This window comes from Urocitellus parryii, chromosome 9 (assembly GCF_045843805.1).
Source record: "Urocitellus parryii isolate mUroPar1 chromosome 9, mUroPar1.hap1, whole genome shotgun sequence".
NCBI lineage: Eukaryota > Metazoa > Chordata > Mammalia > Rodentia > Sciuridae > Urocitellus > Urocitellus parryii.
The window spans coordinates 99662941-99675334 of record NC_135539.1 but is presented as its reverse complement, the minus strand read 5'-3'; the positions used below and the strand labels follow the sequence as shown (position 1 = coordinate 99675334).

General features: G+C 37.6%; 1 protein-coding gene across 1 annotated transcript in view; it reads right to left on the bottom strand.

The window, feature by feature from the left end:
* Eprs1 (glutamyl-prolyl-tRNA synthetase 1) overlaps positions 1–5908 on the bottom strand; it is a 74296-nt gene extending 68388 nt beyond the window's left edge. The window contains exons 1-2 of the mRNA XM_026387974.2: positions 5736–5908; positions 887–971 (exon numbers count right to left, since the gene is read on the bottom strand). Coding sequence (XP_026243759.2) covers positions 887–971; positions 5736–5781 — 131 coding nt within the window. The 5' untranslated portion in view covers positions 5782–5908. The remainder of the gene's footprint in view (positions 1–886; positions 972–5735) is intronic.
* Positions 5909–12394: the final 6486 nt, after the last annotated feature.

The window sequence follows — 12394 nt, the reverse complement described above, 5'->3', positions numbered from 1 at the left end:
CCGAGAACTAAAAAATAAATATTAAAAATTCTCTCTCTCTCCTCTCTTATTCTCTTTAAAAAAAAAAAAGATGAGAATCAAGAAAAATAAGTATCTCTGCTGTGAGAATGAACTGGGGCTACAATAGGCTTAGCTGAAAATCCCTTTAACAATCATTCAGAAACATGGGTATTCTCAAACTTACCCTCCACAGCTGTGCTACTTCACATACCCTACCCTGGAAAAACTTGAGTTTTTTTTTTCTCTAAAGAGTAAAATAGTCTTTTGATAATCGGATACCCAAGAAAAAACTAAGGACACTGACATCAGAGGCTCCTCAAATGAACAGCTCATCCTAGAATAGAACTTACAGTTGACAGGACCACCCCAAACTGGACATGCAGCTCAGTGAAAGTATACTTGTCTAACATGCTTGAGGCCCTGAATCCCCAGCACCGAAGAACAAGAAAAAGAAATTCTTCATAAGTCTTCTTTTTTTTTTTCTCCTTTTCCAAAGATGCCAACATTTTACATTGTGGACTTATCAATTTCTTTCTCATTATTATTTATTTTCAGTATTTCTATTTTCCACCAGAAACTATACAATTATCTATATATCTATATATAATTATATAATTATAATTAAAAATAATCACAAGAATTTAAAAGCTTTAAATATAAATCTTTCTGAACATTTCCATTTATTTTAAACAGATTACAAGTTGTAATCAGAGGGCTAGCTGACAAGCATAATTCTCTGGCTGCTGTTCCTTGAGAATGACAAAGCATACTTCTCTCTAGGAACAAAACCTATCTAATTAGCAAGTAAAACAAGCATACAACATTTAATGATGAATACTTTTTAAATGTTGTTCAGTACTAAAAATAGAAATTAAAAAGCACTTACTCAGAAACACGAAGAATATTTTCTTTCCCTTCTTCAACAGAAATGCTGACATCACCTTTCACATGTTCTACCACCAGCAAAGCTTCTAAAAATGATAGGATGAAAAAATTTCTCTTTAAAAACAATGAATCACAAAGCATTAGGGATGAGTCAACAAACTTATATTATGTCCCATAAGGAGTAACCTCCCCCCCCCCCCGCAGGATATAGACAGCAAATCTAGACTTTGATCTTGGAGAAATAAATTAGAATTCATTATTAGCACAGTCCATTTGCTTCTGAATATGCTCAGGTTTTGATTAGTAATAATAAAATGAATCTTTTCCTTCTTCAGATGATAAGAAATTAGAATTGTACCCTGTATAAAAGTCAAAAGTATTTAAGTAATTACTATGTGGTAGGTTCTACACTAAATGCTTTAGAGTAATTACAATTTTTAATCTTTGTCATAACCTTAAGATGATACCTTTATTCCCACTATAGAAGAGGAAACTGAAGCTTAGAGAGGTTAAAGAACCAGCCTGATGTCCTTAGCTACTAAATACATGGCAGTCAGGAGTTGAATGCAGTGCTCAGTCCAGACCTCCCACTCTGCAACAGAGTACTACTGCCTCTCAACACATTTTACTAAATTGACTCACTAATACTTTGTTTTCTTAATTTGTTAAGATGAACAGCTAGCATTCATATATCATTTCCAAATACCATGCTCTCTTGGAAACTACACCAGGTTAGGGAAAGTAACCTAGAATATCTTTTTGTGCTAGAAATCAAGTTCTGTTTGAAGGTCTGTCCCCTCAGAAACTTATGTTGAAATTTCATAGCCACTATAACAATATCAAGAAACAGGACCTTTAACAGGTATTTTAGGTCAAGAGGCAATGTGGGAATGGGTTTGCTCTCTCCCATGTGCTCTTTCTCAGCTCTTCTGCTATATTATGACACAGCAAGAAGGACTTGCCAGATGTATCCCCTTTAATCATGGATTTACCATGCTCCAAAAACATCAGACAATAAACTTTTGTTCATTATAAATAACCCAGTCTGGGATGCAGGGATGTAGCTCAGTGGGAGAACACTTTTGTAGAGTGTGCAAGAGGATAACAACATTGCAAAATACTACTAATACTATTAGTAATAATAAAGTAATATATTACCCACTCTGTGGTATTCTGCTATATTAGCACAAAACAGATTAAAACAAGAAATTATTCAAAAGAGAGATAAAAAATCAGGTCACAAAGACATGGAGGCCAGCTTAGACTCCCCTGGCATATTGGGGCAATTTGACCACCAAAATGAAATAAATTTTAGCATATCATTACAAAAGGATCCTACTGAGCAAATAAAAGGAATAAACCATTACAAGCAACAAAATAAACATAAAAAACACTATCTTAGGAGTAAAAGAATATATAATATGGTTCAATGCACACGAAATTCTAAAAAAAACAAAGTGACAAAAAACATGTCAGAGGCTACCAGGAGCCAAGGATGAGGGGAGAGATGACTAAAAAGGGAATAAGAGAATTTTTTGCAAGCAACAGAAATATTCTATATTATTGCTGTGGTGGAGGTTTATAAATTACATATATCACTGCATATTTTATGTCAACTTGTACTCATAAAGCTGGTATACTTGACTGTATACAAATTATAACTCAACAAAACTAATTTAATGCAGTTTTACAAGCTTTTGTAATGTTCAAAGATTCTGTAACAAATAATGGTACAGCAGCAAATTTCCAAGGCAAGTCCATTTAACATGGAGTACACTGGCAAGGATTACAATGCGTCATACCTACTTGGTAATGGCCCTCAGCATTTTAAAATATTTATTTTCTAGTTATAGGTAGATAATATATCTTTATTTTATTTTTATGTGGTGCTGAGGATCGAACCCAGTTTTTTGCACATGCTAGGCGAGTGCTCTACCTCTGAGCCACAACCCCAGCCCCAACAAAACTAATTTTTAAAAATAAAAAATTTTTAAATTGAAAATGAAAATAATGTAATACATTGAATATATTTATTTTACTATGATTTTTTTTAAATAGGAAAACTCTTCTCACAAAAAAATGTCAACAATGTAAAACAAATGCCAACTTGGAAAATAAATTATATCCTTTTTCTTGGCAGTATAGGGGATGGAACCCAGGACCTCCCATATGCTAGGCAACTGCTGAGTTACACCCTCTGCTCTTTAAAAGGAACTGTAGAATCAGAAAGTCAACATTTGGCAACCATCATAATAATCAAGTTAGGTAGGAAACATTAATGGATGCTGAAACCAGCATGCAAAGGTTTAATGAAGAGAAGAATGTTTGCATGGTCCCAAAGTTCTCCCATTAAAATACCTATTAAACAAAAGGGAAAACTGCAGTGGGAAAAGCTGGCAGATGCCCTCATAAGTGATCAAGGTTGGAATTATTAGTAATGGGAAAATCAAATTCATGCATCAAATGATAGGCTGCAATGAAGAATAAGGAATCAATTCTGTAATAAAGAAAAAAGAATCACTCCTGCCAAAGATGCACAAGCTGAAATCTAGTCCCAAGAAAACATCAGACAACCTGATTAGGAGTTATTCTTCAAGAGATTTATAATCTTTAGAGGGGTCAAAGCTATGAAACCAAGGGAAAAAAACTACTAAACTATTTCAGATCGAAAAAGATTGAGGAGACATGACAACCAAGTACAAACAAAACTTAGTCCTAGATTTTGGTCCTTATGCTATGGAAGGCACTATTGAAGCAATCAGTGTTAGAAGAAGAACATACTTTAGATGTTAAGGATTTTATCAAGATGTATTTCCTGATTTTGATGATTATAAGAGGTCAGATGGAGAGATTTCTTCCTCTGGGTAAAGCACACTGGAATATTCTGAGGTGCTGATGCATCATATTGCAGTATGCTCTCAGGTAGTACAGGGAAGAAAAGTTCTTGGTTCTATTGCATCTTTGAAAGTTTTAAATTATTTTAACATTAAAAAAATAACATTTAGACATATTAAAACAGAGGAATTCTAGCCATCCAATCCATCTTTTAAACACTTCATTTAATTTTATTATTTAAAAATAAAATGTATCTGACTTGAGTCACTGAAAAGAATTAAATAAAAAAACAAAAGATAGATGAGGTACAACCAGAAGAAAAAGACATATTTTATAACTGGTCTATAGTCCAAAATAATAACACATTTCTTTAAAATTCTCTTTCAGAATACTAACAGCAATGTGGTTCCGAGTTCTATAATTCACTAAAGAAATAGATCAATCACCATTAGAGTAATGATCTAAGCAACATTAGTAAAAAATATACCCACTTATCAATATCTAAAATGTGTCTGGAATGTTACCTACAGTCTCATTTTTTTCTGGCAACCAACACTATATAGAAAACATTAGCCCTCCCCCCCTCTCTTTTTGTGGTGCTGGGGATTGAACTCAGGGCCTTGAGCAGGTTAGGCAAGTGTTCTACTGCTGGACCACATCCCCAGTCCCTACCCCACTTCCTTAAATAAGCAAATTGTGGGAGTCACTAAACAAGGAATATCAAGGTTCCACAACTAATAATTAGCAGCCAGGACTGCACACAGGCCTCCACGAACCAAATATCTTTGCTCTCAACCATGAGGCCACATTGTCTAATATTAGTCCAGCTCAAGAATCAAAACTATTTCTTTCAGAGCTCATTCATTTGTTGTGGGGTTAGCCCATAATTCCTGAAACCAATACACTAACACATATCATTTTTAATATCTAAAATGGGCTGGAAGTGTAACTCAATGGTAAACCTTTGCTTAGAATGCAGAAGGCCCTATGTTCAATCTTCAGCACCAAAAAAAAAAAAAAAAGTATTCCAATAAACTCACAACACCACCAAAGTTGAGAAAATAATGATTAATTTCATGATTCCCCGTGGACAATTATATTTAAAAGTCTGGGCTTCTTGAAGGGGACACAGCTCAGTTGGTAGATCATTTGCCTAGCATGCACAAGGTCCTGGGTTCAATCCTCAGCACCAGAGTGGGGGGTGGGGAAGTACTGTGCATTTAACTATGTATAGCACAGGAGTAAAGTACTTAAAATTCTTTTGTGTAATTTCCCAAAGTAATGAAAAAGCAGAAATTCTACGCTATTTACCCACAGTAACCTTGGCCAAGTTGAAAAAGCAATATCAATTTCAACTTAAGATGTATTAGGAAGGTGACAGATCTGATGTTTACTCTGACATTTACTACATCCACAGGGTGTGTTGAAAAACAACCCCATTAACATGCAGCAAACCCGTTTTTAGCAATTATCCTTTTTACTACTCTTAACTAAAAATAAATGCAACCCCAGTTAAAAGCCTAAATGCTAATAGGACAATCTACTTGGTTCATTTAGACCCTAACAAAATGTAAGGAAAAAAATCAACTAAATTCAAGACGAGAGTTGGGAGAGAAAATGCTAAAAACAAAGAGAAGATAAGTTTTAAGATGTTATTTCTACGACCAGTTCTTGGTCCCCAGAGGAATGCATTTCAAAAAGGGAGCAGGAAACTGGCTTAAAGTCAACCCTCTGAGAGAAGGTGGTCCAAAAGCCTCGGGTTGCCCGCCCTGGGCTCACACCGCGCCTTCCTCCACGCCCTGGAAACCGTTGTCTTCCGCAGCAGATGCCCCAGGTAAGGTGCAGAAGGCGAAGGGCTCGGGTCCTACTCCGTGTGTAGCTTGGGGAAAGGGGAAGGCCCATTCTCCCAGGCCGTGACCGCCGCCACTGCGCCAAGCCGGGGCGCAGAGAGGTTCCCAGCCCCGCACCCTCCCTGGCTGATGCAACCCACACGGTCGGCGGCAGCTGCCTCTTACCCAGGGGCGGGTCTCCAGAATTCACGGTGAGACAGAGCGTAGCCATCTCCACGGGTCTCCCGATACACCTGTCAGCCCGCCTGCCTGGCGCCCTAAAGACCCGCGATCGGCTGAAAACGAGTGGATGCAACGTGTGCACGCGCCCGACGCCGCCGCAGCCTCCGCCCCGCCTATTTGCCGCGACCAATGCTGTCATCGCGCACGCCGTAGTGCGTCATCACGGCGCGCCGTCACCGCCCTCGCCCTCGCCCTCCACGGGAGTTCCAAGTCCGCGGTGCTCCGCCTTTCCGCAGCTTTTCGGTAGAACCTACGTGGCCTTCCACGCTGCTCTCCAAAATACTGTGAAGCGGACTGAACGTTAAGACACTTCGCAAAAGAAAACAGCAAGGTTGTCAGACCGTTTCTACTGCGGGTTGGGCGTTTATGTGAAGTACTTGGCAGAACGTGCACTGTGTATTGTTAATTAGCATATGTTGTATGGAAACGTACAGGAAAGTCTTGGAAGCTTACATGCAAAATAACAGCCACGGTTACATTGGGATTTGGAGAAACTTCTAATGTTTTCTGTATTTTTATCAAGAGAGACATAGTTTAAAAGTTATTGTTTATTACAAAATAATGATTACAAGTGAGTTTATTTTATTTTATTTTATTAAAGACTTTTAAGGAAAACTGCTAGACCTGAGGGTATGGATCAGCAGCAAAGTGTTTGAAGCAAAGCAAAACTTTGCCCCAGTTTCTCTTGCTGTTGAGTGGACTGTGCAAACATGCTTTTCAGAAGGTCATCTGATTCTTCCTCTCTGTGGTGTATGTGTGTGCGTAAGAGGGAGAGAGAGAGAGAGAGATAGATAGATAGATATCTCCATCTCTAGGCATTCTCCAAAGGCTGGTGTTCAAGCTCAAGGGGCCTGATATTAATTCAAAAAACTATCCCAACCTAATCCCACCCTCATTTTCTTAAAGTAACAGTGGTCAACTTTATGTTTTATATATAGCCCTTGATGCTCTATCACTGCAACTTATTTTTAAAAGGGACATGTTTCTTTCTCTTCTTTCTCTGCTCTTCCTTAATATCTCTCCCTCTCTAATCTCAGGGGAAACAGAATTACCTTTCTTCCCCATCGGAGGCAGTTATCTGTCCTTAAGCACACACCTACCACCAGAATGGAGTAATTCAGACCTTGGGGATAGCACCAGAAAATTTAAAAAATAACTATCTCTCAAATTAACAAGCGGAGTACAACTTTGGACAGAACAAGCGGAATGTAGCCTTTGAATCACCTCCCCCCCCAAAAAAAACCTGTTTCCTGGGATGGGCAGAATCATATCCTCTGGGATTGGAGTCCCTTGTGCTTCTTTCTCCTTTACTAGCAAAGCAATAAAACTTCTTTTTCCTTTTTCTCAAAACCATGTCCTTGTTATTGGATTGTCATCAGGGACAAGGACTGAGTTTTTGATAACATTAATCTCCCCTACATGTTCTTGTTTTCACTAGAGAGTGTCATTTATATCCATCTTCCATGAGACTTGAGTGTTTAATGCACCCATAGAGGCTTTACCTACTCTTATTCATTGAACCGACTAGCCAGCCTCCAGAGGTGGTAAGGTACCTAAGGCAGAGCAAGTTCTCTTCCCTTCCTCCCAGTCCTTTCCTATCAAAATCTCCAGAAATGGGATCCTAAAACTCGTTTCATCAAGTTCTCCAGATGATTCTGTACACACCAAACCTTGCCTTCGTACCTTCCTTTGTTGGAATTGATTTATTTTCTGCACACCCTGCCAGCTCTTAAGATTTTTATTTGTTGGAACAATGTCTTAGACATCATCAGACTCTTCATAATGCTTACTAGCAGATGCTAGAGATTCTTCCTACTGTGTCATTTTTGGTTATGAGGAAAAGGCCACAAAGCCTGTATTTATGAAGACAAAAACTATAAAAGTTTACTTTGTAAAATGGAATTTAAAATTTAGGAACAATGGAAATAAATTGGTGTTATCTTTTATCTTAGAATGGTGTTCTTGAGCTATGTATTAATTCTTAGAATAAAGAAGAAGAAGTTAAATATTAAATATTTGTATTTGTTGTTTGAGTTTTCCTGAGCAGACATGACAAGCTGGAGCTCTGGGCCAGGGCCTAAAAAAAGCTGTCCTTGGAAAACACTGCCACAGTGCCTGTAAACTATAAAGCATAAGGTTTTCTACAGTTTTGCCTCTTAGTGATTCACTAAATAGAATCAGTTTTACTTATTCCCTTTTGGAGCAAATGCTCTCTTGTTTGCTTGCTCTTCCAGCTGCTGGTTTTAAGGGACATCATAACCAGGAACATGAGTCTTGCAAAAATGGAAGACACAGTCACTTGGAATCTCAGCAAGCGTATATTGTGCTTATTTACATATATCCTCCTCTTGTTCTGAGAAGGATTTAATCCACTTTATATAGAAATGTAATAAAATAAAAATCATTTTAATTGAAGAAAGAAGACAATACAAAAGGAAGGTGACACAAAGAGAGGAGCTAGAGCGCTGAAGAGAGGGTATGAACCCTGTTTACCTTCTTGGAATAAGCCACAAAACTTGACTTGAAGATAAGAGGAAAACTATCTATGACATGATGGGAAAAATCAGAATTTTCCTACTACAGAAACAGAATTTCTCCCAGTGTGTTTCAGAAAGGGCACCTAAAAAGGTTTCAACAACATATTAGAGTAATTGTAGTGCATTGTTCATTTAACAATATTTTGAAAGTATATCCTATGTGCCCAGCAGTGTTCTTAGTATTAGAAATATGTGGTTAACAAAAATTCCTAATTTTATGAAGTTTACATGATGGTGGGAGTGAGATAGCAAATAAACAGTTTCACTTTAGAAAGTGATATTTGGGATAGAAAGGAAATCAGAGAAGGAGAACTTCAGTAGTTGGAGAAGATCTTTTTTACAGGGCCTCGCGCATGCTAGACAAGCACTCTACCACTAAGCTGTACCCCAACCCCGGACAAGACTTCTTTTAGTAAAATTTGGGATGAGACCAGTCCAATGAGAAGAAGCCAACTATGCAAAGATCTGATGTTTTGTCAGTAGAGCAAAACAACAAAATGTATTTATTTCTCAGTAAAGCATGCAAAGATTGTGCTTTGGAGAATATTTCATCTGCATATCTCCCATTCAACCCAGCCCATTATGTCACTAGACTGTGAGCACATCATTGCCAAGAACTATGTATTATTCATCTTTGGGTCTCCAACATTATGCTCTGTACTTAACAGAGCAGGGTCTCAATAAATGTTGGAATGAATGAAAGCAATATATATTATGCTTATTAAAGCATCAAAAATCTTATTAAAGGCTGGGGGTATAGCTGAACAGTAGAACACTTGCCTACCATGTGCAAGGCCTTGGGCTCAACCCTAGAACCACAAAAAAGAAATTGTTTCTTTATAATTAATATATTATTATTATTGGTCTCTTCAATAGGTAATTTGTTTTCAATTGGAAAATAGAAATTCAAATCAAGTCACTTACCTATTGCTCTTGACAAACCTCCCAAATTTAGTAACTTAAAGTAATAACCATGTTATTGTATCTCATATTTTTGTGGGTTAGGAATTTTGGTTGTCCTCCGCTAAGTAACCAACAGATGCTCCATGTAGCATGATAAAGGGTCACTTGGTGCTATTTAATTGAAGGCTAAAATGGTTTAAGGTGCAAAAGGGAAAAATGGAAGCCTAGGCTCAGATAGGTCCCTCTTCCTTTTCTTATTTTTTTGGTGGGGGCTGTCCTTATGTTCTCTTTAGCATGGTAGACTTCTTAACGTGCTGCTAACTTCTCTGAGAATGGAAACTTCAAGGGTTCTCTTCATCTAGCATTGAAAGTCACAGTTACACTCACCAACTCTACTCCTTATCAGTGAGCCACAAGGCCCTCCCACTTATAACAAGGGGAATAAACTATTAAACAAAATCTATAGGAAGCCATTTGTTGTAGTCAGCTTTTTCGTTGCCGTGACTAAAAGACCTGCCCCGCACCACTGTAGGGGAGGAAGTTTGTTTGAGGGCTCATGGTTTCAGAAGTCTCAGTCTATAAAAGGCTGGCTCCATTCTTCAGCTACACCCTACCACTTCAGTTACTGTTCAGTTAATCCCTATAGGGGATTAATTCACTTATTGGGTTAAGACTCTTACAACCCAATCATTTCTCCTCTGAACCTTCTTGCATTGTCTCACATGTGAGCCTTTGGGGGCACCTCACACCCAAACCATAACACCATTGTTTTGGATTGAGCTTCTGCACTAGGGTGGTATATGTCAGAATTACTACCTGTTACCTAAATGAAAGATTCTGTGCTATTGCTGACACTTCTTTTGCATATAAATACATGGGGATTGTACAAAACCAGTTGCAGAAATTAATGAACAGACTACTTTGTTAAAATGGGTAGACTCTTGGAGGGTTCGGTCGTGCACACCTGTAATCCCAGAGGCTCGGGAGACTGAGACAGGAGGATTATGAGTTCAAAGCCAGCCTCAGCAATGGTGAGATGCTTAGCAACTCAGTGAGACCCTGTCTCTAAATAAAATACAAAATAGGGCTGAGGATGTGGCTCAGTGGTCGAATGCCCCTGAGCTCAATCCCTGGTACCAAAAAAAAAATGGTGGGGGGGGGCGGTAGACTCTTCATCCAGCTCTTTGATTTACTTGATTTTAGCTGGTTTGGTTCAGGGGGGTTGGGAGCAGATCCTGGCTCCTTAGCCAGAGGCATATTCTAAACTTTTGGTATAATTAATACTCTTTGTAGTCATAATATTAGACTTTCAACATGCTATATCCTCAAAGAAAGTTTTAAATTTTGTATACAGCTATCTGTTGGAGATCAAGTGATCTCTTTTGCAAAGAATGACAAAAAACTTAAAGAAATGGTAACTGAGAATAGCATCGATGCCCTAAGTTTTGGTCACACTCTCACTAGTCTTCAAGATATAAGACTGAAAATTAGAATGGAGTAACTCATGCTGAAGTTCTATGTCACTAAGATGAAACTTAAGCTTTTTATCTGATCTTCTGAGAAATCATAATTAGATAACAGCCAAATTTCCCAAACAGGCCAGTTGTAATTGGTATGATACCGAAGTTCCCTCTGCTTTAGTTCTTATAAGAAAAAAGTAACCTGAAATAACCTGATGTTAGTTATTTTGTTTCCCTATTCTACCTTACCAATAAAGTAACTTAAGTTACCAACCCAATTTTTTTGTTTGTTTTTGCTTTCTTCTGTCTAGCATGGTAGATTTTTTATGTGTCTATGTGTCTTCTCTATGTCTATAAAACTAACCTCTTTTGCTTAGCCTGTGGGAACACTTGTTGTCTTTTATGGAATGAGATGTTACCTGATATAAAGTTGAAAACAAAGCCAATTAAGGAACTCAAACTAAAAAAAAGATTAAAAAAATATTAGTTGTTGCTGGATTCTTAATCATTATCTAGTTAAGGAAAATTGCCTCTAAAGGTAACAGTTTTCAAACAAATCAAGAAATAGGTTTGGGATTTTTAGCTTCTACCGAGGTTCAGATAATATTCCCCTTTTATGTTTGTATGCTGAGAATAAAATGGAGGTTGTTCCTTGCACATGCTAAGCAAGCACTGTATCACTGAGCTACACCTCCAGCCCAACACTTAAAATATTTTAAGACTATAGATCATTAGCCCCTATCTGCCTTCTCAACCTCATTTTATTTTTTTAATTTTATAAAGAAAAGTTTTATTTAGCTTACCTCAACTTCATTTATCAGTCTTTCCCCCATTCCTGTTACTTTGGCCACTGTGGTTTCCTTTCCATTCTTTTCTTTCTTTTGTCAGAGATGTGCTTGCCATTCCGACTAGAAACCTTAGCTCTTAACATGGTCATCTTCTTTTCATCCTGTTATTAACTCAAATATCATCTCCACGAATAGTCCTATTTTATCTAAAGGAGATCTTCTTCCAGCCCTCCCACCAGAGTGATCTTCCTATTTTTTTAACCAAATTCCACAATCTAAAATAATTTCATTTACTTATTTATCGTCTTCCTTGCTTCATTGGAACATCAACTCATCTAAACAAGGTCAGTGTTATAGTCACTGTTCGATGTTCAGTGAATAACATATAGCAAGTACTCAGTACTGTTGAATGAATGGATGGAGGCCAAGGGAAGAGGAAGCGTGATGTTCTGAGGGAGTTCAAATGATTGCACATGGCTGCAGTATAGTGATCCGAGTTGATACTGGAGAAGGAAGAAGTCACACCATTAAGCACTTCATATACCATTATTGGGAACTTATTTTTTATCCTGAAAACAAAAGCAAGCCATAAAGATCTTAAGTAACAGAATGGTATTACTAGATTTCATTTTTAAAAGTTCACTCTGGAGACGATGTAATGGATGGTTGTAGAGTCATTAAAGCCCAGGTAGAGATTTGTATGGAGGACATCACAGTGATCTAAGGAAGTAATCATGGGGCATGAGTATATAAACAAATGTAGAGGCAACAGAAATGAAGACAGAATGTAGACTCCCAAATATCTCACTTAGTTATAGTTGTGTTTTCATGTAGGAGCCTGTGGAAATACCTTTAAGCTATTCTTATGTTGCATTTAGATTTTTTTAAAACTTAGGTTTAGTCCACTGTTCACA